General features: G+C 38.9%; 1 protein-coding gene across 4 annotated transcripts in view; it reads right to left on the reverse strand.

Moving 5' to 3' along the window:
• The window catches only part of BNC2 (basonuclin zinc finger protein 2), a 330641-nt gene extending 308376 nt beyond the window's left edge, over positions 1–22265 (reverse strand). For 3 of the 4 annotated variants that reach the window (XM_071580801.1, XM_071580802.1, XM_071580799.1), the window contains exon 1: positions 3747–3822. In XM_071580801.1, coding sequence (XP_071436902.1) covers positions 3747–3764 — 18 coding nt within the window. In that variant the 5' untranslated portion in view covers positions 3765–3822. Of the gene's footprint in view, positions 1–3746; positions 3823–21879 lie in introns of those variants that run through there. The other variant, XM_071580800.1, reaches the window with a different exon arrangement.
• Positions 22266–27501: the final 5236 nt, after the last annotated feature.

Consider the following 27501-nt stretch of genomic DNA (forward strand, 5'->3'; position numbering starts at 1 on the left):
ATGCTTACACCTGGAGTGTCTATTCCAATGACTGAAATGAACCAAATCCTAAGTGAGTACATGTATCATTGAAAACCATACCTCCATAAACCTTATTGCTTACACACATGCCTGGCTCTGAACATATTCCAGTATCAAAACAGTAACACAGCAAAAACATACATGATTTCTGGGGACAAATTTAGATTCTCTGCATGTTCATTGGTGTGGACAACCAATCTGTAAATCATGTAAGTTCACAAATGACACAGAACTTAAGCAAGAAATCCTCAAAAAACTCATATACACCACCACCAAAAACCATTAAAAATTCATAAATCCTCAATCGCAAAAGTAAGCATAATGCAAAAGTAAAAACTTTAAAAATCTTAATCAGAAGCAAAGTACTGTCACATTGATTTATTCAGCTGTGCCGATGCAGGTGTCAAGGAGTTGGCAACAGGCAAGCTGCAGGGTGGCCTCTCTGAGAAGAAGCCAGGGGCTGCCCTATCCAACAGACCCAATGCAGAACACAGCTGAGCCCCACAGCCAGGATGGTGCTGCTTCAGGGACAAGTTATTTAAGAGTGGGCAAAACTCACTGAAGAGGGAGAGCAAGAAGGCAAAAAGTCTTCGAAAAAGCAGCGCAAACTCCAAGGTCAGAGAAGGAGGTGAAGACTTGCTCCAGGTGCCAGATCCCCTGGCAGCTCAAGGGAACCATGCTGGAACAGATGACAACACTAACAAGCTGTGGAGGACCCCAGACCAGAATAGGTGGATAATCCCCAAAGGAACTGTGGCTTATGGATAGGCCAGACTGGAGATGCTTTTTCCCAAAGGTTTGCAGTTTATAGTAAAGTATCCATCCTGGAACAATGGGAAACTGTGGGGAGGAAGGAGCAGTAGAAAGGTGTTATGGACGGACCATAACCTCCCATTACCCGTCCCCCTGCACTGCTTGTGGAGAGTGGAGAAGTCAGAAATTAGGAAGCAAGAGAGTAGCTGGGTGGCAGTTTGGCCCTTAGCCAATGTTAACTCATCAAATCAACAATTGTAATAACCATCTCATGGACTGAACAAAGGACAAGGGAAGTGTGAGGTATCAGTTTGCAATTGGGTTATTAAGTCCTTCGTAAACAATTCACAGAATTCATCTATCTACACTGCATTATTCTGACTAAGCACTTCTCAATATCTTGCACAGTCATAACTGCCAATCATTTCTACCTGTAATGAGCAATGTAAAAGTCATTCAATTAGTGAAATACCATTAATGTGAACGAAAGTTTCTGAGTAACTTTTAAGTGTGGACTTCCAGTCCCATACTGCTACTTTACTTTATGTCATGTTTTGATGAACGCTCTATCACCCTCTTAACAAAACTTAGGCTTATTATTCAAAATCAATTTTTCTAAGGATTTTCACCTAATGGAAGATAATTTTCAGGTAATGTTTAGAATGCTGGGAAGAATTTCAGTTGCTGTGAACAAACGTTTTGCAGGAAACCTACTTTTTTTTTTCTCTTCAGTTTTGGCACACATGCATTTACTATTCAAAACAATCATGAAGATGGATTAATTCAAACTTTAGTTAGGGCAATGTAGTGAGAGAAGTCACACTTCAAATTAAACACCTATTTAAATTAAGAGTTCAGAAAAAGCACTTGGGCATGCAGAGGGGCTCAAGAGAACAAAAATGCTCCTATACTAAGACTCCATCTGTTTAAGGAAACATTAGAAATCACAGCTAGTAAAAGTTTGCATTCTTACAAAGTCAATTAGACCAACCAGGAAGCTGGTCTGATAAGTCTGTGTGCTACTTTGTTCAATGGCACACAATTCAAAAAGTAATACTCATCTGACATCTGAGAAAAAGTGGACATGTAGAGATCAGGCATTACTGAAAACACAGGATCATAATGCACGAGAAGCCCATGCAAGTTCTAAGATGGTACCTCATACATGGAAAGACGTGCAAAGCTTTATGGACAGATACAAATCTCTGTTGACGTCTGGGAGAGAAATCTCTATTCATATCAATGCGCTGACACAAAATCTGTCACAAAAGTGTGTTTTACAGTATTTTATATTGATTTAGGGGCAATGTTAAGGACTGTTGGACTATTTAAGTTGTTGGACTCTTTTCTAATTCATTCTGATTGGAACTCTATTCTTCTATTCAAACCAGTGAAGACACTTGCTCCTGCCTGCACCTGTTGAATTTACTATGGTTCATTTCCCACTGATATAAATATCAACACTTCAAAAAAGCACTTTTTCATTTGAGATAGATGCATTAGATGTTCCATGTCACTAATTTGGTTTGTTTCTGCTGCCTCTTGCTTACAGACACCTGAAGTTTGCTCATCTGTCTCTCACAGCTCATTACTGATCTCAGGGGATGCAGCTGGAATTCAGGCACTCTAAATTCTAAATATGAATAAGACATATTGTAGTCCTCTGCAGATCTTCAGAGCTAAGTCTGATCACTCATGCAGCCAGATGTTTTGTTATCTCCAAATTAGGCACGGACTTCATTTCACACAGGCAAAGGGCTTCATTCCACCATCTATCAAGTTTTTGGAATTCTTCCTTTCCAGCCCAGACAGCACTAATCATGTGTCCAAGTGTTTTCACATCTGAAGTTTTATTAGTGTATCACAGGTCTGGCAAGCATTTTTGAGAATGGGAAAGGGGAACACGTATTAATGGAGAAGATCAGACTCACACTCACCCCTTGAGAGACACTGATTAGGTACTGATGGTAGTGATATGAATGGAATAATATACAGCACATTTACAAAAGCATAACTTCATTGTGTATGATTCTGGATGAAAATCTGTCCTTTTAGCTTCAACAAAGCTCTTGAATAATGAGTGCAATATAACTGGGATGCTAGAAAACTAGAACCGTTACATTCAGTCAGTGTGTCAGACAAGTGTTCCTCCAAGTCCTAGATAGTGGTTCTTTCAACCCTTGCAAACACGCTAGGGACCTAACTCACGCTGCATACAGCTCTTCATCTACATGTGATTGTTTCCTCTTGATACAATCAGCGCAGATGAAAACCAGATGCTGGGGGTCTCTTTTGATGGGATTTTGTTTTTAGCAATTTTTGCACAACAAAAGTCATTCAACTTTGTGAAGCTTAAAAATGCTCTCTGGCTTCCCAAGAGGCATAACTCAATAATACACTGCGTACTACCATAAGACAACAGCACTGCCATATACACAGGTTTTTGAGTCTTTCCGTCCAGTTTTGAGGATTTTTTGTGGTTTTGTTTTTTTCATGTACATTAGAAGTAGAGACTATATGGTCTCATTTATACACAGTAAATGCACAATTTTAAGTAAGATGTCATCATACAGGATGTTTCACTACTTTTTGTATGTGTTGTAACACATCAAAAAAACTAATAAACATACTTTAAAAATTGTGTCAGTGAGGGAAGTAGAGTGTAAAGCACTACAAGTTATTTTCAAAACAGATGCAAACATGGACATTTTCTCTGTATATCAAAAGTTGTTCAGAAGCTTAAAACTGAGACAATGGATAACAGAGAGAAACCAGCAACAGACTGAATAACTACTAGTAAAACACATCTTTATTTTTGTTTGTACCATATTCATAAGAGCAGTACAGCAAAACATCCTTTGGTTTATCTAGCTCTTAGCTCCAAAACTAAGTCAAGGAATATCTCCACAACTCAAAAGTCAACCCCATTACTCCTAGCTGAATCCATTTCTCTATTGCTTACACATGCTTACCTCAAAATAAGACCACATTTGTGCAAATTAAACTGAGGAGGGCTTTTTCTGTAGAGGATCTTGCCTTACTCTCCCCTAAGAAAAGGTAGAAATGACAATTACTGCAGTGGAAGAAATGACAATTACTGCAGTGCTTACTGAAGTAATTCAGTTATCACTGAAGTAGCTAAAAGAAGGGAAAACTTCTTTTCATTATTGCAATAATGGATATTATCACCTCTTTGCTTTTAGAATTTAAACATTTGAATAGCCTAATAGTGATAGCAGTCTGCCACATGAACAATGACAAAATCCTTCTGGTATTCATGTTCAGCTACACATTACAGACAACACCAACCACTGGCCAAAATTTTTCTTGCCACGTGTTATTTTACATGGAAGAACAGTAATTTTTATTCCAGGCAGAATTTCTCTACTTATGTTAGACAGTGTAACAGTTTTATATTTCTGTCAACTAGCAATTAGTTTACTGACACAATGGTTTCTGTTATTGTCAAATGATATTTACTCTGTCAATATGGCTACTCATTGTCTCATTCTTTCATTCTAATTCTCTATACAGATACCTTGAAATACACTAATTGTAATTGTAATTGTAAACCTCTCTCAGATTTGTGAGCAAGGAGGAATCACTTTCAGTAAGAGTCAATAATTTTTAAGAAATCTTGAGCTTGTACTTTGAATTTTAGTTCTTGTGGCATGACAAGCTTCTCAAACACAGAATGAACAGAAGCGATGAAGAATCTAAATGACCCTTTGGACCTATGGCCCTCTGCTACCACCGCTGCTTGTAGTTTTGTCTTCATTGATACCATTTCTGTGACTAGTAAGTGAAAACCCTCATGTCAGTTCCTCACTGCTAATGCTCTAAAAACATTGTAACAGTTTCTAGAGGAAAGACAGAATTCAAACTCAGAAGCTTATGGAGAAAAAGACCAAGAAGACCATAAATATCTCGTCTTTTTGAAAGAAAGCTTAAACAGTGACAAACAAAGTGACTGAAGGATAGGGTCAAAACTGTCTTCTTACATTACAGCAAACAAAGGGCGAAAAAATTACCTATGAGAAGAATGAATGATAGGTACAGAAGGCGAATTCCCCAGACTGTGATATAGGAAAATACCCAGCTTCTCTTCTTCCCTTCCTGTTTCTCAGACAACTCTGTCTCCAATTTTCACAACACTGGAATAGCTGGCTTAATTTCCTTTTAAATGTTTCAAATGCATGTGTGAGTAGAGTTGTAAAAACAGAAAAGAAAGAAAGATAATAAAACTGCTTAGGCTCAAACAAGATAAATATTTAAAAACCCGCCAAAATCCTGCATAGAAAGTGTGCTCTCTTATATTGGTAAATAATCCTTTATTTTTCTGAATAGTATACTAGATATCTGCATATATTTGAAAAAGAAATCTAAGTTTAAAAATCACTGAAAGATCTTTTGTACAGCACACTAATCTTTCTTAGCAAGCAATATTAACTCTGTTCTGAAACCATATAAAACTGGAATGCAGGACAGCATTATACTTTCTCTGGTCAGACTGACCCAGTCTTCTTCCCTGAGCCCTCCTAAGAAATGCCAGCTGTGGAGAAGAAAGTGGAAGATAAAATTGCCTGACAAGACATTGGAACTGTTTAAAAACACCCTCAAAAATCCATTTTATCATCAAAAACTTTCAAACTAAGTGATTTAATGAACATTAATTTTGAAGATGCCACAAAGTAACAAACTTATTTGACAAAATCATTCTGCTTTCTTGACACATAACTAATAGATAACACAGGTTACATAACCAGTAAGTTATCTAAGAAACCTTTAACTGGAAAATAAAAAAATACCTGAAGTTCCACATAATGAAAACTACTTATTTCCTTATCAAAAAAAATTTAAATTTGGTTTCTCTGCAAAGGTATCTTTATAATCATTCAATACTATTCAAGTTTATGAAAAAAAAGACATTAAATATCCATTTTTGAAACATCCAAATGCTACTGCTTTAGTTTAAGTAAAGCATGATACATACTCTATGAAAGTAACAGTTTTTAACACACAACAAGTAGCCATGCAAATCCCATAAAAATGTGCTCTCATAATTCAACAAAGATCAAAATCAAAACACAGCCTGACAATGCTGCAACCTATTGTTAGCATTAAATGCTCAATCTTAAGACTTTAATTGCAACAAGACATGAAGCTCTGAGACTTAAGACTGGCAAAGTCTTTAGCAGGCATGGACAAGGAGCACATATTTTATACATGCTGGTGTGTATAAGTCATTGTTTGCTAGCCTAGCTGTACATATGAAAAGTAAAACTTTACCTATAACCACAGAACTACTCCTTTCTTTCTGCATATACCTAGGAAAATTTATAGATATACAAAGACACACGTGTGTATACATACACACTCACAAAACACAAGCAAAGGATGCTACAAATATGAAAGGGGTGTTGCTTTCTTCTCTAACTTCCATGCTTTTTTACTCATAAGAATGCCAGTCTCTCACTCCATTTTTCCCCCCTTTTGTTAAAGTAAGGAACTGTAAAACAGCACTGCAGTCAAGCAGAACTTAGTCAGGCACTACGCACATTTTTGGGAAGTTCCAAACCACCAACAAAATTTGTAGAAAGCCAAGAGGCCTTGCTCTGAAGTGGAAACAACAGACACTTCATACATTGTGGTTAGAAAAAGGTAGGTTATAATTACTATGTATGCAGAGGTACAGTTCAAAAACACCCTCTTCCCAGGTTTTCAACAAACACACACAGATGTCAAGAAACAAGCATGAGATGATGCACTTAAAATAGTAATATCTGTTTACAAATTCAAGTTGCTGCTTGGTGGAAACTTGATTTCTGTAACATGTCCCTAAGATACAATCTAATACTAAAACTTATCCTGCGGTAGGTCTACTTTCCAATTACTAGAAGTAAGCATACAAGGTATATAATTAGTTATGACACTGGGACAGGCATACATGTTTCAACACAGACAGAGCTCTGAACAAACTTTTTGGCAGTATATGACAGAAGACTTAAATTGAAAGCTCAAAGGCACGGTATACTGTATTATAGGAAAAAAAATATAAACCACCCTGTAACTTAAAAAGTTCTCACACAAAATGATTTTTAAAAGTATGACCATATTCAGCTGAAACACCTTTCATAAGATTGAGAGAAAAAATATTGCCCTGCAGCACCAAAATGGGCTTTATTACAAATTAAGAAAAAGAAACTCAATCCTTTGAATGGTTTCTTTTCTTTCAGTGAAAGGGTGTAATTCTTCCCTAAAGACTACATTATGACAAAACATTTATATAAATCAAAGAAGATTTCTTTAATGACTGTGGGCATGGGATCTTAAATCTGAGATGAAACACCAAATTCTATCAATTCTAAAATAAATTAGGCAAGGATTATACAAGTAGTACTTATCTTGGCATTAAAAGAAAAAACCAAAAGAAAAAGAAAAAGAAAAAAGGACATTACTATCAAAGATGTATCATCAACATGCTTTCAACCAGCAGTCCCTGGGAGGGCCGTTAGGACTAACTTCAGAATAAGTGAACTCAGAGCCATTCAATTAGGTATCCAGTTTCTAAATGGTTTCATTTAAGAAACCAACAAGACACCAAATGAGATATAACAGCCATGGTCCATATGGATTAACCTTATGGATGTTTTGTCTCATTGTACAGAAATAAACAGACTTCGACTAGTTTAAATAAGGTTCCTCAAATGTTCAAAAGGGTTTTCTTGCTCTGCCACTATCCCTAAAAAAAACCCGTACTTTAGGTGTCATTTTTGGAGCAGGATTCCCATGGCTGTAGTTTCTGTAACGGGACGCACTGAAACTGTCTCTGTAAATGAAATTCAAAGTACATAAATATCTTGGAAAGTATGCCTTAAGCTAAAATGATCATAATTGATGGGGGTTTCCAGGCTGAAATTCATGAAGCTAATATTTGCATAAGACACAGTAGCAATTTTTTAGGGTTTGAAGTGTTTAGAAAACAATTTACATATTCCTGACACACAAACAAACCAGACAGTTCAATTTCAGTACCTATCTTACAAAGGTTAATAGCATAACATCTTTAATTTCACACTCTTAGACAAACTTCAAACAAAAAAAGTACATTGCCTTCCAAAATGAATATAGTAGTGCTACCTCCATCAACTTAGCTACCATTACTTAGAGAGATGATGTAGCACTGTTGGCAGAAATATTTCTTCTGTCAGCAAACATCATGGCCTATCTAAACGAAATCTGACAATAACTTTTTATTTCCTGTTCAGATACTTAACAAAAAGCATGGCTCTTGCCGAATGCCTGGAAACAGTGTGCCTGTGATGTCACACTACGTTTGTATGAGGCAAAAAATAAAATCTTCAAAGACAAGGCTTCCCATGAGAAATACACAGCATCAGATGCCTATTCCTTCTGAAGCTGAAAGAGTTAAGTGTTCATTGATTACTACTGTGGTAATAGTGCTAACATGGCACTTGTGATCAGACCATGTAAGTCCTCCTCAGTTAAAACCATTACCTTTAACATCATCCCAAATGCACTCTACTTAACAACCTGCATAGTAGCTGGTGGGCCACATTCAGCATTAGTTCAGTTCATGGATACAGCAAGAAGAAAACTCATCTAATCTTGGGGAAGAATCTGGGTACAGCATCTGGATACACCCCAAAAGTATGAATCTGTGTTACTCTTGTCAAAATGGTGCCTGCCTCAGCAACTACACTTTTCTCAGTCTTACAAACCAAACAATACTTTTTGAAAACCAGTATCATCTCAAGAGAAAGACTTCATCTTGCATACTTTGTGGACGTTGATCCTGCATGCAAAAGGCACTGGTGCATTTCAAGTGCTGTAAGTTAAGTAATAGCAGAATGCTAGCATGAATAAATATGAAGAGAGTACAATTCAGTGCACTCCAGAGTTACAATCCACCTGAGAAAAACAATAATATAGAGCATGGCACTGAACAATCAGACCAAGTTTTTGCTAAGAAAGGCTTAATCAGATGATCCTTGAGGTCCTTTCCAACACAGTATTCTGTGACTATGAAGTTTATCCATAAATTTTGCTCTATTTAAGAGAATCTTGTATTTTCCAAACATTACACTATACTACAGTAAACATTATTGCCCACAATTTCTTCCTTTACAATTAGCATATGAGTACATGCTACAGATGGTAACATTATGCAGACTATACTTTTACAGATATGTATTCAGCTGTGGGCGTTTTAACTTTGCAACTATCACTTATAACAAAACTGCCCACCCCCCACTTTCAGTTTTTACACTAGAAGGATGATTGGACTTCTTTTCCAGACAATGTTTTTTCCTCAGTTCTATGAGGTTTTGGATAACTATCATGGTGACCCAAATACTATTCAAGGAGTGTTTGTCTTTAACATGACATTAAAAAAGCCTCTTGAACATAAACCATGATTTGAGTTCCCATGATCCCTTCAGAGTGAAGTGTTAATACCACGACCCTACCATTTTGCAGCTCTGGTAATTACAACTGGACATGAAGCTTGTGAAAGCCAAGGGCAAAACACCAATGAGAAAACAACTACACAAAGAATGAACCATCAGGTGATCAGCATACAGACTCACAGTGTGTAAGTCAGCTTGCAGCACATGTTATGTAGTTACCAAGACTGAAAGTGAAGTAAACTACATAGGATCAGGATGGTACAAATCAGCTGACAAGTTTTCAATTCCTCCTGAAGGTTATCTTGCAGTAACAGCCTTCGGTAGGTATGTGCACAAGAACCAGGAACTTAGAAAGGTAAAAGTTTATTTCAAGTCAATGTGAGATATGGTACTGACTGGTTTGATGAAGGAGGATCTGTTCCATCAACTCACTCTAAATGAACTGCAAATGAAGTTTGTTCACTCCATCCCAAAATGTCACATATATTCCATGTTACTGTTTAAGTAAGGTACTAAAATGCTATCTGGCTTAAACCTATTATTCAAGTTTGTAAAACATTTTCCTGACACCTTGGGATGAAATTTAAATATGTGAGATAACAGAGATTTTTAAGTACCAAAGGCCAGCAACAAGTACAGCACAAAACATCTAATAAAACACCCAGTACTTCCACTGAGACTATCTAATACCTCAGAGGCACTACCTTCTTTCTACCTTGCCTGAAACTGAGTTACAGAATATCTGTGCTTGTTTGCATGGGACTCAACAATTCAGATACCTATTACAGTGATGACAAAACTGCAATTACACGGATGGTAGTAAAAGAAGTTATCTGCTAAGTAGCATTCCTTAATTTCAGCTGAGCTTCCACTAACCTTTACATAGGCATGTGCCTTTTCCCACTGTGGCACCACATTTTGTCAATACCTATTATTGCCCATTATTTTATGTGTAGCCTCAGTTATAAACACTTATTTTCTCAAGGCTATCTTACTAGGGAACAGCAGGTTCCTAAAATCTTCACAGTCCTGTTGGTTTTTCACAGAGGTACAGAGATACTTTCTACAACATAACTAACTAATCATGCACATTATGAAAACCTTCCCATCATAATATAATCACAATATACTTCAATGTACTTTAATAACAGCAATGGAACCCAAGATAAAAGAAGTGAAGATTCTCTTTTGCAATCCAGTGAAATGCCAGACCATTTTTGGTCACTCTTCTTTTACAGTGTATGACAAAAGGCATAATGTTGTGCTTTTTATGCAATACTGCCATCATAAATGGAAGTCATCAGACTTCTTAAAGGAGAGGTGATCCCTAATTTTGGAAAATTTAAAGGGATTCTTCTACAAATCCCATTCTACACCGCTTTTCCAGAGAAAATTTCCACAAGAGCTGGACCTTCACAGAACTAGAGAGATATCAGAGGTTGGTAGCAGGTCTCATTATCATTACTGTAATAGTTATAGAACACAGATTCACAATACTGGCTTTGGTTTAAGAAATGTTTATGGGAACACACTCAAATCACAGAACAAGATAATTCAGTAGCTCAGAAGAAACTTAATGTATTGTATGAGAATGTTGAGAAAGAGATTTTATAATATACAGTAGAGATAGGAGAGCTGAAGAACAACAAAGATAAAATCAGAAATGCAAAATCCTAACAGAAACCACTATTTTGTAAAATGCATTCGTACAATTAAATAGAGGTAAAATATTTGGTTTCCCTCTCAGCATCACACTAATTTTCACAGCCACCTTTTAGAATTGATTTGTGCCTTACTTTTACTCAAGAATCAGAACTGCTTGGATGGTCGGTAGTGACCTAGTGACCTATGTCCAGCTGGACATCAGTGACAAGTCGTGTCCCTCATAGGTCCGTATCGGGACCAGTGATCTTCTTCATCAATGGCACAGACAAGAGGACAGAGTACACTTTCAGCAAGTTTGCAGATGATACCAAGGTCAGTGGTGAGACTAACACATCGGAAGAACAGGATGCCACCCAGAAGGACCTGGACAAGCTTGAGAAGTGGGTCCATGGGAATCTCATAAGGTTCAACAACGTCAGGTGTAAGGTGTTGCACCTGGGCTGGTGCAACCACCGGTATCAATACAGGCTGAGGAATTAAGGGTAGAGAGAAGCCTTGCAGTGAGTAACTTGGGGGACTTGGATGAATGAAAGGCTGGACATGACCTGTCAATATGTGCCTGTAGCCCAGAAAGCCAATTGTGTCCTGGGATGCATCAAAAGCAGTGTGGCCAGCAGGTTGAGAGAGGTGATTCTGCCCCTCTTCTCTGCTCTGGTGAGACCCCACCTGGAGTGCTGCATCCAGCTCTGGGGTCACCAACACAGGAAGGACACTGCCCTGTTTGAGAAAGTCCAGAGGGGGGCACCAAGTTCATTACAGGGATGAAGCAATTCTCATATGAGACAAGGCTGACAGAATTGGGACTATTCAGCATGGGGAAGAGGCAGTTTTGGGGTGACCTAATGGCAGCCTTCCAGTACCTGATGGGAGCCTACAAGGACGATGAAGAGAGACGTTTAACCAAGGAACATAGGGGGGATGGCTTTAAACTGAAAGTCAATTTAGATCAGGTATTAGGGAGAAATTCTTTACTGTAAGCGTGGTGAGGCACTGGAACAGGGTGTCTAGGCAAATAGTGAATCTTCCAACCCTGTAAATGTTCCAGGCTGTTTGAATGGGATTTTGAGCAATCTAGTACAGTGAAAGGTGTCTCTGCCCATAGTGGGGGGTTGGAACCAGATGATCTTTAGGGTCCCTTCCAACCCAAACCATTTTATGATTTTGCTTGTTACAAGGCTAAATTTGTATTTCTTTGTTATAAATTTATCACCACATGAGCAAAAACAATCCTGAAAACTGACTGCATTTAAAACTGAAGTCTGAAGGTAAATAGTTGTGTACCTCACATCCTTGAGGCTCAAATCTGTTAAAGTGAGGACAAAATCAGTCATCTTGACTTCACCTCTCAGCAAGTTTCTCTTTGCAACTGTTTGATCTTCTGTGATTAAATGCTTCATGGGTCTGGCAACAGTTGCATAAGTGTAATTTTTTTGACTCTCCATGTTTGACAGTGGGAAGACGGTAACTGCCTTTATGTTCCCACAGGTTTACCTAATACACTTACAAATCCTTTATAGAGCCTGGAGACTTCAAAATGCTGCACAGAAGTCACACAAAACTCATCTCACCACTGCTCACACCTGTGAACTATTTAATAGGAAAAGGACTATGAAATTCCACATACAAATAACATGAGAGAACAGGAAAGTTGTGCAGAATTGGAAAGAGCCAAGTCTCTTGCCATGCTGGCTAGGGTGACTAGAGATAGAAGCCTTTTCAAGTTCTTCCAACACTGTACTATCAGCCTCACCCACCTCCTTCTCAGGTATCACCAGCATCACAGAGCCTCTTCACCTCCTGTTTTTAAAAGATTAGTACTGGAGTATTCACAAAGGTGATCAGTCAAAGATGGTGAACAGCTTTTTGCCATTTCCTGACCCCCCAAGCCAAACCATGAAGAATCAAGTAGGTCACTCTCATCCCTGCTACTGTTATACTGACAACACCATTCCAAAAGTGTCTGTTCAGGAGCTGAAGAATTTCTTGTTTATGAAGAATCATTTGATATCACAAATCCTTTAAATATACCAGCTGATAAATGGCATTCACCACTGATATGCAAACTAGTCAAGTTATATGTGGATTAGAGGAAATAGAGAAGATTGTAACTTACAGTCCAAAGACAAAAGTTAAAAAAGAGCACAGTTTCAGTAAAGGAATAGAAACCTTTAAATCACACATCACTGATCTGCTATTGCTTCCTATTCCTACTTAACTTCCTTGCTGTCTTACCATGTGAATTATATCAGCTTACATGTAAATTCACTTAGAAGCCTTTAGTTACATAACATACGCAATTTCACACATTGCTTTTTAATATTTGCATTAAAGTGTGAGGAAAAAATGCCAGTTTATGTGCTGAAAAGCGTAAACTACTCAGTCTCTTCACATTGTTTACATAATCACTTAGCAAACTGGCTTGTAGTGTCATTTATTTTGATCAGGCATATTTTATGGGACATCAGAAACAAGGTATCTTCAAAAGCCAGCTCAAACTACAGCTGCTAACTGAATACAGTCATGGCAAGGCACAGAAGAAAATCATGTTGTCACTATTACTCATGCAGTATTTCCTATTTTTTTCTAATTCTTAACATCTTTACCAGAACAGCAAAACATTGTCCATAATGCTCTCCAGGATTCTGTACAGAATCACATTCTGGAAAGTTAAGTATTATCAGTGGACTTTTAGAAGCATATAATTGGCATCAGAACAATATAAAAGCACCGCCCAACTGTATTGTAGACTCTAAATTACTGAGTGTTCAAATATACAGATGGGGTATATGCCCATTTGCTATTACCAGGAACATACCCATAACTTCACAGTGAGAGGAGTAACAAAACTTTTCTTTAATAAAACTGGAAGAATGCCACAACAAAGCCAATGGAGTTAGATCAGGAAGAGTTTATCAAAACAACTACAAAAGTAATTACTTAGCAATGAAAATTGACATGTCTTCACAATAAGAGGGGAAAAGCACTTTCACAAAAATATTTCCCTTAGCTAAAAAATGGCACTAATCAGGAGTTCCAAATTAATTTACCTGAAATTCATTGTATCTCAATTCAAACTCAAACTAATTTTATTGCAAAAAATCACCAGGTACTTGCAGTAAAGAGAAGTGGTTCATCATGCTAAGCACATATTTCTAAATGTCAAATGCTACATTTCAATACAAAAATTTATTTGATTCCTAACTGGCTCTTTCATCTTTGATTTGGAAACCATGTAGTAAGTTTTGGACTCATCAAAGCTAATATCAGTCCAGTAATGAAACTATGTTTTAAACTAAGGGCACTTCTTCCAGCTCATGTCTGAAGATTTTGTTCCTTTAAATATTTGTCTAATTCAAATCAAAAAATACAACAGCTTCTCTTTTATTTTGAGGTAAGTGGAATTCAGTATCAATGTTAGAAACATTGCCATTGTTTGAACAAGAAAGATAAAAAGCTTACTTTTGCTGAATTTTCTCTTAAACACATTTTTCTTTGGACAAACTTGTTTACTACAACCACCTGCTATACTCCTGGTCACTTTGGATTCTATGTTATGAATTAAAGCAAAAAGCGCAGCCACGCTTCACTTCTTTAATATCAGAAATGTAAACAAGAACCAAAAAGCACAAAATTTCTATTAATAAATGATGACCACTCACACATTCTGGTGATGTCAATCTAAACAGTTCATCTGAAAGAAGGAAGTTGTAAGAATTTTTCTGTAGCCCAATAGATTTATAATCTTTAAAATCCTCTTAGCGTGTCATATGGAAAGTTCAAAGGAGGTGACTATTCAACAATTTCATAAAACTTTAATTTCACTGATTTCAATGGCTTTACTCCCACTTTCAACCTTGCTGAATGAATGGGATCAACATGAGACCCTTATGCTTTACGTAGAGCTAAGAGGAATTATTAAATTATGATTTAACTATAAACGTGTGAGGTTTTCACCAAAAACTCCTTAAGAAATTCATATGAATTTATGTATCATATTGTTATACTACTGATAAAAATATAACTAAAATGCATTCCAAAAGGTCAACTATACAGAGGTCAGGAATAAGTATGTATTTTTTTATTATTGTTAAAAATGGAGAGCTCAGAGTTCTGCTGGATTTGGTTAACAGTCTAGGTCAGATGGATTTCAAGGAACTTCAGAAGTAAAATGTATGCACTGGATTAAATGGAGGATGTACCTCTGAAGAATGAGGAAGCAGTGTCACAACTAATAATTTTGGTTCCTTGGGTAGTAAGTGTAGAATAAACCACTTAGATGAATCTAGATATTTTCAGCCAAATTTATGCTTCAGAAAAGGAATGACTTTTACAAAATCAAGAGTGAATTGGAAGTTTTACTAATAGGAATATTTCAAAATGCATTGTAATTCATACTTGGTTGTTGGAGTTTGGGGTTTTTTTCAAGCAATTTGAAGGATTTCCAGATTTGGATCCAAAAATGAGTAAACAGAAACTATAAAGTGTATTTTGAGGACTATTTCATGTACACTTAAGCTGGACAAAAAGTGAAAAGTAATACATTTCTAAGTCATAGAAAACATTTTCCCCTTGTAAATGGCACTTAAATGAAACTAACATGATTGACAAGCACCTCACAAGCAAGCCTTAGCAACCCTTAATGAAAGTCCATCTCTCTGCTGTTTTAAGCAAAATTCCTTCACAACTGTTTGTCTTTGCAATAACTCCTACAAAGCTCATTAGTGCCAGCCTTGGTTTATCCCCCATGTTGTGCATTTATCCCTGGGATGCATTATCAACATGTGGCACATGTCCTTGACATGCCCAGAAGAGTTGCACCCCAGGATAGCAGCATGCATGACAATAGTGTTGACTCTTTCTCCTTTATGGTTGCTGGGATGTAACCGAGAAATCTAATAACTGTGACAGTAGGCCTTTAGGTTTCTCCTTGCCTTTCCAGACAGCGAAGCTGCACAGACACTAATGAAAGGTTAAATGAATAGGAATGGCTGACAAGAGGTACAATAAAGAAGGGACTTGGTAATCCACAGACACTGAGCAGAGATCCTCGGCTCAAGCAGAGAAAGGACAGCACATCGTCGAGTCACAATATTTAAAACAGCTTGCTATACACAGAGGCTTTTGTGTCTGGGTACATGTCTGGCTTGGGAAGAAAAAAAAAAGATACTGAAAAGAAGTTTCAGCATGGGGCACTTTGGCAAATGTCAGGTCACAAACAGGGAAAAATGTTTTCTGTTTGCTGTTACATCTTTGTAATCAACAGCAAAGAGCACTGACTAAGAGCACAAATCACAAGTTTCAAAATAATACATATTTGACAAATATGACAAAGTTTCAACACTGATTCAGTGTGATTCCAGCTGACAGCATGACGGGTGTTGTACATACCCCCAGCTTCACGTACTGCGGATAACAGTTAGCAATATGCTTTGCATACCCTCTAAAACTTTCCCTTCAGATGAAGATTTTCTAACAGGCCTAGCTTCTGCAGTTTTATATGCAGCAGAACAGCAGATCCAACCAATTGTAATACGCTGCAAAAACATAGCTAAACTTCCAGACAGTGCACCAGACCATGATGACTTAAAAACTTTTTAGTGGTTAGCTTATGGCATTTTGATTTCACTTGGCTTGTGACTTACAAATCAGCATTATGAACATTCTGGTTCTCATAATTAAAAAATAATTGCAGTGCCCAGCATGGTTTTAAAACTCTTCTAGCTTTTTATAGTTTTCTACAAAAATGTGATCTAAGTACATAGTAGGACATTAAAAAAAAATTGAGGAGAAACTGTCTGAAGAACTCTCTAAAGTAACAAATCAGAAGCCAATCTAATTGTTACATGAATTTGTGTGGGTTCTCCTTACATAAAATATTTAAAGAGAGAAGTATTGAAATAGATGCTGCAGATGAAAAAAAAATCTGTCAAAATCCTTGACTGACCTGAAATAAGAAAAAAAGTATTTACATATTTATCTGGAGTATAAAATATACATATTTATATTATGTGGTGAGAGTACTATGGAAATATTCTAAATGAGAGAACCTCTTTGAACAACCACCTTAAATTACAGCAGAACTCCTGAGTGTACTGAGATTCTAATAATCAACAACTAAAGGTTTTTACTAGCACAGGGTATAATGAGAACTACCGTGTGAGAGATAAAGGAGACAAATCTGATAGTTTATCTCACTGAATTATATAATTTACTTAAGTAGTAAATAAGTTTGTCCAAAGTAATACTTATAAAAGCTGCCATATAAATATTAAGCAACAATTATGACCAATGAGTTTTTAGAACAAACATACCAGAATTTAGGCGGGATGAAACTGACACAGAATACAAGGTTTAGACACAGATGCTTTTTATTAAGCCACGTTAAATGCTATTCCTCTTAATTAGGTACAAATGCCTGGCTAGATTAGGAAGTGATACACATTTCCAAAATGACAGATATACTCTATTGGTTTTGTACTTTATGAGAGACCTTTTCTATTTCCAGACATGCACATTTTTTTCCTAACATACTAATAGTGGATATTAAATCAAATCATTAAATAAAAAGCTCTGTGCAAACCAGCAGACCGAAAATCAGGACTCTTTCATTATACAATACTCAGGGAAGAAAAGACTTCACATTCTAGTGAGTGTCCAAAGTGCAAAAAGGAAAGGTACACTGCCAGAAACGCCCATCTTTGAGGCAAAAAAGCAAAATAATTGCTTTTTGTAGAAAATCCAGTATTTTACCTGGACTTTTTTTAATCTTATTGCTTTGCTGTTGGTCACTTCTTTTTTGTTTAAAATTCACATAACCTCCAGTCAGTTGCAAATCCCACTGACATACATGCATATGCAACATAGAATAAAGATACCTCAAAGTCTAATTTCTAGATCTTTGGCTCATAAAAAAATTTAGTAGTCAGCCCTCCCTTGTTCAGAATATTTTTCCCTTTTTTCTTGCCTATGACATATCTAATAAAATCATGAAGCTTCCTCTAGTTCTGCAGAGGAGCTTAACTGACCAATGATTTCTTACAGTGCCTTTAGATTTCCAAAAGCAATACTGGGAGAGTGAGAGCAGTATTTCCCTTACATAATAAGTGTTCTTGTTTCCATTCAGCAGTGTTTTCAATTCTACAACTTGAAAGGATGTGGATAATATGTGAGAACATCTGCTATGAAACACAGAAAGTTAAATATAGCTTATTATTCTTCAGTGTACTAAAGACCCTCTTAATCATTTTCAACTTACACTTCATTTACCACATTCTGGTTTGAAATCTTACACTGTTTGGCAACCTAGTCATATTGTGTATTTAAATACACACACACAAACACACACAAACACACCTCCATTCCATTTTCCAATTACCAAGTGCAAAATCATGTAAAAAAGGCTTACAGATAATACTATAGCCCCATTTAGAGCCCCAATCTCAAGTACAGAATGTCTTAGTTAAAACCAATTTGTTTGTATATGCTGGTTTTCCAGAAAACCAGTAATGCCAGTGGTAATTTGCTGACTGTATTTTCACCTACCATAATATTTACACATACCATTTGTAATGGCTTTTATTGTTTAATCTCCACCGCATTTCAGTATTGGATACTATGGAATTACAGTTATTTAGCAGGCTGTTAATAATGTAGTTGGCATGTCAATTGATATTTAAAATGTCTTACAACAACTGTAAAAGCCTCATTACAGAGTAGCAAATCATTTCTAACAAGCAAGTTCAACTGACAAACACCAAAGCAAAACTGTAGTCTATGCTGCAAGTATGTTTGTTTTATTTAAACAACACATTTAATGCAGTGTGCAATGGACAATCCGCACAAATTTTAAATAAGAAAGGGAAATTCCAAAGTAATATGGCTACTGTGAAGCTGGGTTTTTTAAAATAAAACTGCAATAATAAAAATAAAAAGAAATTCTGAGTAACAACAGAAAGAATAGCTTACTTTCCCCTCCCCCCTTTATGAGCAAGTGTCCAATTTCTTCTTTTCTGAACAGCTGTATTATCCAACTTAAGTTGCTCTGCTAATTTCAGTCCCACAAGGACTAACTTGGAAGGCAAAAAAGTCCTAGAAAAGATCAATTTGCTGGGAAAGATCAAATGAGAAAACTGTGGGGACAGCACCAGGTCAGAGTATGAAGAACTAAGCAGACCTGTTCTTCATTAACTTAAGCTCTCTTGGGATGTCACACACTACCTGTCCATGGGCTTATTGAACCGCCTAACCCTCATCTCTGTACCATTCTTCTGGGCCCAAGTGAATCATATCCTGCTGCTGACAAGTTAGCAGGGGACTGCGGCTGCTACATGAAAGTACTTTTCTTTCTTGTCTAAATCAGGCAGATTTTTGAAAAGAGGACACAGCACTGACTCGTGACATGGCAAGATGAAATGAGAGGTCTGGGCTGGTCTTCGAGCTGTGCAGATAAAAGTAATCAAATGACACTCCTGGAATGCAAATTGGCATTCTTGACTGCAGCAATTGCACAACCATGAAACATCTCTGACAGCAAGCAAGATTAGGACAAAATGTTATGTAAAGCACTGAACTCAAACACTCACTAGAAAATTCAAACTGTAACACTTACATTTTAATATACCAACAGTCATCTCTGCTTTTGTCTGTTTCCTTACTTTGCTTACTGTAATCATGTACCCTTTTTTTTCAGATGCCTCAATAGTAAAAATGTAATGTGATTAAAGGCATAAATCTGCCCATTCCCCCTCCCCCCTAAAATGTCACACTTATATTTTTTACAAAATAATGTACCGAGGCAGGGTTTTTCTATTACATGTGCAAGAGGTGTGCTAAAGAAACACTTTCACAATCCCACATCTTAAAAGGAGTTTCAAAATTTGCTCATAACAAATCAGTTTATAATTTACACTTATAATTTTCTGCATCTGGATTAAGTAAAAAAATATAATTTCAAATATTTAGTGAGTAAATTTTAAAAGTCATGTGCTTTAGGAATTTAAAGCAGAACATACATACAGCTAGATGGGTCATTAATACTGGATAGCTTAAAATGAAACTTCAGTGTATCAGACAGTTCATATGCCCCATTAAATTTCAGATTAAAAGAATCCTGCAATTTTTAAGGGCAAGGAAAGTTCCACATACTTTTACAAGAACTTGGTATTCTTCTGCAGATCTCCTGATCAGGCTTATTAAATATTACTGTGAAATGAACTCAGTAATTAAACTGTGAACATTTGCACTCTGAAACTATGACAAAAATACTGACCCCCATTTTAAAACTCATCTAGGGAGATGGGTTTTAATACAGAGGGGGAAATGGAAGATAACGAGAAATAAAAGCCCACTTCCACTAAAAAATATTTCACTGACAACTATACACAGCTAACATACAGATTAAGAAATGTGTAATATCCTGCTTTGATTTCATACTTAAAAATGGCTTCAAACCATTTTAACCATCAACCAGACACACACACAAAACGACACTCGCCACCTTAATCCTGGGTACACCAGATTACTACATGATGTCTTTTGTGCATCAGTTTTACAACAGCTTGACTCTAGGGTAAATGGGAGCCATCATAAATTGCATGCTGCTTTCAAAACCACTTTAATTTCTGTCAGCGTTACTGTAACCACAGTCCTGGGCACATGCTGCTTTCTCCCCCTCCCTTTTTTTTCTTTTTTTTTTCTTGTTGCTTACATTTGACAGTTGCATCTCCTACACTCCAATTGTGGCTCTGATCACTAAAACAAGACATGTCATGTTAGGGAGAGAAGGGAAAAACATAAATCTTCCATCAAAACCTCTCTTCATTCACACAGACATACACTCTACCTACATTCCGAGTCCTGTATACACATACAAACATCTTTGCATGCATAAGTATGTAAGTATATACAGATACATATATACACACTTGTCTGTATACATGTGCATATGTATGTGTGTATTCAAGGCATGCAAGACAACTCTAACATCCCGGGAGTGAGGTGACAAAAGCTGACTGAAAGCAAAGCAGCAGTCAAACAGTGACTGGAAATACACTTCACTGGATATGGGCTGATCACTGTTCAACACTAGCTGAGGTCTATCCACGTGTTAATGCGAACAGTTACCATTCGGCATGTTAAGTGTAGTCACGGCTTAAATGAGCTTGTCCTTCGCAGCTGTTTAACCCATCCTCACATCACGACCCAGACAAACGGGGTCCTCGATCATTTCCATTTTTAATTTTTAAATTAAAAAGTCGTGAAAGCCCAAACACTGCTTTGCAAAACTCCTGCTGTAAAGGAGACGTGCATTTGCACAGTACACGAACTAAGCAAGAAAAACTTGTTCAAAGTTGGGTTGGGGGGTGCTCCCCCTTCCCTTTTACAGTCAGGGCACCAGCACAACTCTGCAAGTCCTGTTAGCAATCGCTGATTGGAGAGGTGCAAACTGCAAGCACATGCACAAAAAAGAAGAGTTTCGCAGGGAAGGTGGATTTACACTCTCGTCTCCCTGCCACAGGCGTTGATTCACACGCAATCACACAGCTCCGTCCCTCGCTCTCAAAGGTTACCTTTACACTGTGTGCAAACCTTACTCGTTTCCTAGCAGAAGTTGTTGTCCAAAACAGACAGACCACCGAACGTCCGATTCAACCACTCCACCTTCCCTCTCCCTCCCTCCCTCCATACTCACGTACTTTTTCATATCCTAACCCCTCATCTTTACTGAAAGGAAGGAGGCGGTAAAAAGCGTGTGGCCATCCCATTCCAACACCCCAAACTCACTTAAAGTTTAGCACAATCTCTTAGGCAATTTTCCCCCAATCCACGCAGCACAGAGCTGATTTATTTATTTATTATCCTCCTCCTTCGCCTTGCCCGGCTGCTTGTTTATTTGAAGGCTGAAACACACCGATAGCGAGCAGGGCTGCTTGTGTTACTGCACGATTTATTATCCAAATTAAACCAAAGTAAAGGCTAGAATGAAAACGAAAGGCTGCTGGAAACTTCTTACCATCTCTGCATGCTGGTTGTCAAGTGCACCCCCTGTCTCTCGATCTCCTCTCAGCGGCAGTGCCTGCACCCTTCCTTTTGCCTCTGGGCTCTTAGTGCCTCACTCTCTTTTCCCTCCTCTCTCTCTCTTCCCCCCTCCCCCAGGTGATTTGAACTAAAAACTGAGATTTAAAAAACAAAAATTACTTACACACACACACAGCCCCCCCGCCCCAAAAAAATCCACAACGCAAAAAACCAAACAAAAACTCAAACCTCCAAAGTAAACAAACAATAAAAAAAACCACCAGCAGCAGTGAGACTCTCTATCCCCAGCCCTCTCTCTGACTCTTTCAAAACTTCAGCCCCCAAAGTTCAGCCCGAGCAGCAAGGAGAAAGAAAAAGAGCTTTCAGCGGAGACCTGGTAGTGATGGGAGGAGGGACCCAGGTTCGGGTCAGAGCCTCCACAGGTTGGTTTGTTGTTGGGATCTTTGGCTGGGGAACAGGAGGCGGCGGGGGGAGGCTGCGCGCGGGTCCGAGAGGGTAGCGCTGCTTCCTCCTAACCCCGCGCTCTCGGGCGAGGGCAGCAGCAGGGGCGCTGAGGAAAGGGGTAAGAGCGATTTGAGGGGGTGAAAAAGTGACTCCCTCTGCCCCCTCCCTCCCCTGCAAACTTTCTGTGCCAGGCGGGGGCCGCGGCAGAGGCCGCCCACGCCCAGCTGTCAAAAACACCCAGCGGCCGCCGCCAACTTCGTGGCGAGCGCGGCCGCCGCCCCCCTTGCCCCCGGTTCGCCTTCCCGATCCTCGCCCGGCTGCTCCTCGCAGCGATCGCAGTCCCTCCCGCTGCTTCTCCTCTTCTTTATCGGCTCCAGGCGCCGCTGGAGCGAGCGAGAGGGAAGGCGGCGAGGAGAAAGAAAGCTGGAGGGAGGGCTGAGAAGGGGCAGAGAACCGGCGGAAAATCGAGCGTAGCCCAGAGGAGGGGGTAAGGACCCGGAGGGGCAGCGAGGACAGCGTTAGTAGGGAAGCGAAAAGTTAGGCAAAGTTTTCCCTCGTGGTGCCGGTTTCCCGCTTCCCACCCATTGCTCCATCAGCTCTCGGGACTCTGCTGCGGCGGCGGCGGCTGCTCGGTGTGGGATCTGAGGAAATTTTTTGTGAAAGGGTGGGATTTTTTTTTTCTGTGGAGGGAAGCGGGGGGAAGGGAGGCGGGAGGAGGTGAGCCGTCACGGTTGTGCGTTCGCAGGGAACAGACAAGAGTCACATCTGTGTGTGACACGGAGCCAAACCGAGCGAAATGCTGCCCCGGCGGCGCCGTGTAAGCGCAGCCGCGACGGCGGCCCTGCCTCGGCGCAGGCACACACGCCCGCCCGGCCCTGCGCGGCTGCCGCCTCCGCGGGGCGCGGGGCGGGGCGGGCCCTCCGCGCCCTCCCGCTGCCGGAGGCGGGCCGCTTTGCCCGGGGCTCTGCTCCAGTCCGCACGCCGCGGTGTCACCGCGCTGCCGGCCGGCAGCCCCCGCTCTCCCCTCCGAGCCCGTCCCTTACCGGTTCGAAGCGCGGCTCTCCCCTGCGCGCCCCGGGCGTGGCGCGGGGCCTGGCGGAGCTGACACGCGGCGCTCGGGCTGCTCGGCCGCGGGAGCTGGCAGAGCGCTGTCAGGCCTCACCTGCGGCCTCCGGCAGCCCGGGCTGTCCCGCCGCCGCCTCCCCTGCCCTGCCCTGCCCTGTCCGAGAAGGCGCTGAGGGTCAGCAGTGCGGTCACAGCCGGCTCCCCTCCTCGGGCGCCGTAATAAACACGAGGGTTACACACGAGGTTTGAACACGACCGACCGTTAGAAAGTGAACATGAGGAGAACTTTCCAGGCACTGTGGAACAGGCACAGCACGGTTTGCTTCCCTTTGGTGTAGCTGGACACTTTCATGACCTAGCAATCACTTCGAAAATTTGAGAGATGGGAGGGAGCCGATTTGCACTCCTGATTTTTCCTGCATCTGTTGTAGACTAAATCCACAGCAAACTCTTACTGACTGTAATGACTGGCATGTCCTTGAGAATTTCCAACTTCCCAACTTCCTGCCATGGTTTGCCATCATTGTTATTTGTGCATTTCTTACGTCTGTCAGAAGAGTAAATGATCTGTATTAGTATGAGAATCAGTTTTTCATAAATGCTGATTTAACATTTATCAATGTTGTCTGTGTTTTTCTGGAAATTATTCTGTTTTTTTGGGAATTTGTCAGATACCTTCATTAAGCATAATATATGTCAGCTTATGGGCAAGATTTGCAGTGTCCACACTTCATCCAGATTAGTTTTGATATTTCAGGCTCTAGACAACGATTCAAAAGGATTTTGTGTTTATCTGGATTTTGTTTTTTTTTATACAATGACCAATGAAGATTTTGAGTAAGTTACGGTTCTAAAAAAAGCCACAGGACTAATTAAGCCATGATTTTATGTGTTTTCTGTCCAAGGGGAGAGATAAGAAAAACCTTGTTAATTATTTCAGAGTCACATTTTATCGTACGTAAAAACGCATTTGCCCTTTTGAACCAGGGAAGGGCCAAGAAGTTGCCAAAAAATTGTGTTCACACAGCCCCCTCGTGGTCAAAGCCTTCAGAGCCTCACATCCACCTCTGCTCACAGGAAGCAGGGAAGGGTCCAAGGCAGCCTGATATAGATTAAAAATAAAGTGCTGCAACCTTGACTCGCAAAAGGCATGGTCATCTGCTGCAATAAAGACGTGCCATGCCTATGACAAGGGTAATCTTTACTGTGCAGTTTCACAGAAGTGAATCAAACGTTTTAAATGGTTACAGCTTTGTGAAAGGAAAGGTTTATAGTAGGTAGATGGCCATTCAGCTGAATTTGAAACCAGCTTTCCTTACTACACTGGAATAGTGTTTTGTTTTCTTAACTGGGGCAAGGCATTTGAATGATATGTTTTCTATATGCTGTAAAAAAGTAGATTACAGTGATAATGACATATATCACACAATACATTTTTTTTCTAAGCTCTGACCTATCATTTCAAAAGAACCTATAAGTGTAGAACAATCATTAATAGCTTTCAGTTACTTTATTTTTAAAGACTTAAGTAATTCTATATGAAAGTTATTAATGCCGCATAGAATTACTCCTTTGTTATCTTGCTAGATATTTGATTCAGCATTTTTAAACCTCCCTTTTTTTTTCTTCAACATGTCAATAAGCCAATGGCTTTTGTATTGACAGTATATTACAGCTTCTTGAAAGTTGATGAGGAGGTAAAATAGCTGGAGGCAAGTTTGCTGGTGGGAGCTCTGAGTCTTGGGTCGACGATATGGGATTACAGGATAAACATTGTGGAGTAAGACATTTCTACTCAAAGAATCAGCAGCAAAATAACTAACTGGTGGCATTTGAACATATCATTAGACTTCAGGCTGAACAAGCTCTAAGCTTTTCTGAAATTTTGCATCTTTCAGAATCATGCTTTCAGTCACATACACAATAGTGTTTTCAATTTCCATCAAGTTTTGCTTCCAAATTTGTGTACTGTGTGGTATATTCTTAGATAAAACTGACAAATAGGGTCCTTTTTAAAGTACTGTACCAAACACATGCACAGTGACTTGTTTCTTTATAGTGCTGCAATGACTGTGAAATTAGCACGTCATCGATATTGCAGGAAATGACAACATACCTGTACTTGTAGTTCACTGAATTATTAAAACACAGGATACAGACTCATAGTGTGTCACAGGACTATCTTGTGACTTCTCAAAGTGTGTAATTGTCTTAAGTTTTGGATATGATATGTAAGGTTTCAGAGAGTAAGAGCAAAGCCTGAACTTTTCCTTGCCTCTTAGGCTAATGATATTTGTTTATGAAGGAAGCAGTGTCTAACAATTTCAGCCTCATCAACAGGCACATCTGTAAAGCAAGTACGTTCTCACTGTAGTTTCCTTTCAAAAGCAGCTATAGTCACCATAAAGAATTAGTAGTACTCCTTGGTGAGAGATTCATTATTGTGCACAAAGTTAGACAGTACAATAATTTTCTTCTGTTTTTTGTTTGTTTGTTTTATTATCCATACTGGAGCACTGAGATACTGCAATTTAGAGATAGAGTCAGAGTAGTAATAGTAACTTGAGAAGAATGGAAGCATAATTTATCTAAATTGTCATGTTCTCTAGAGTGTGGAATTCTCTGCTGTCTTGATCTTCCTTCCAACAGAGGGGTGGTTCACTTTCATCTTTTTGTCCATTTTGCAAACTTGCTGGTACAGAGGTGGAACATAAGACACCAGAGGCCTGAAGAAGGGCTATAGCAAGATACCAAACTGAAATCCTCCATGTTCTGATGGGTGTCAAAGTAAGAAAGAACACTTCTAGAGAATGGTATAGTTGAAATGGAAATGCAAAAAGAGTTTACTAGTAGAAAGAATCTCCAACAAAGACATTATTTCCAGTCCTGAATATGAAACCTGTTGTCTGTAATCCACAACTTGTACAGGGGCAAAGAAACTAATCCAAAAATAACCATGAATGTTTTCGACCAGTACCATCTTGAAGTGCTAATGTCGTTATTCATTTTATTTAGGAATACGGCTGCAGCATTCATAAACATACCGAATAGTTGTATTTAGTTCCTATGCTACGTATTGCTTACAATAGCTAGCCTGGCTTATAGCATCTCTTAACAAAGGACAGGCTCCTACTTCCTTTTAGAGATTCTTCCTCTTTTCAGGCATTTTTATTTGAGTGTTTTGCTAATTAGTCTATAAGGTTCTAAAATTTCAGGAGACCTTAAGCAATTGTCAGGGACCTAATTAGGAGGGAATGTCTGAGCATTTGTTATAAAAAAGGGTCAAATGATTTCTTTGGCAAACTATAATTTCATAGTAGAGTTTGAAGTTTGACCTGGCATAGGCAGAATATCAAGGGTACTACTTCTGAAGTTCACCTAAACTTAGCTATAAACCTGAGACAAGACGTGGAAAAGTAAGGATCAACGGTAAACATATTGTTTAAAGTCAGTTGCACAGGATCATACAGGAGCTTGGATACAGGGAGAAAATCTAAGTCTCCAGGGTGGAGTTTAACTGCATAATCTGCTTTAACTGTAGTTCCATCTTTCTCTTTCTGTCTCATTCATCACACACATTAAAACTTCAGCAGTAAATTAAGCAGGAGTGTTAATAAAGAAGCTTCATTAGTTATACAGGCAGTCCTTTTTGTTTAGGGTATATCATCCATTCTGTGTCGTTGATGAAGGCAGCTCTTGCAGAGAAACGACAGTACATGATCATACAATTTCAGGCACTGTGTACTCACCACATGGAAGGGCTGACTTACTGTTGTACAGTCACAATGATAACATTTCTTAATTTCTGAACATAGGCCTTTCTAACCCCTACTAACCAACTGACAAAATTCAGTGTTATCTTCATGAAATTATGCCAAATAATAATACTGATGCTGAAGTGTTGTAAGTCATAAAGTGAAGTAAGAGCAGCTAATTGTTCCCATACTAAAATATTGCAGGTGATTCAAAGTCTTTCCAGCACTTAAATGTTGCTAGGTCCTCCTAATCATAATGGTTGTTTTTGTAGATGAAAAGAAGTTGTCTGCAGCATATCCATCTTTTTTAATTTTTGTGTTATATCCTCTGT

The sequence above is a fragment of the Pithys albifrons genome, chromosome Z (assembly GCF_047495875.1).
Source record: "Pithys albifrons albifrons isolate INPA30051 chromosome Z, PitAlb_v1, whole genome shotgun sequence".
Lineage (NCBI taxonomy): Eukaryota > Metazoa > Chordata > Aves > Passeriformes > Thamnophilidae > Pithys > Pithys albifrons.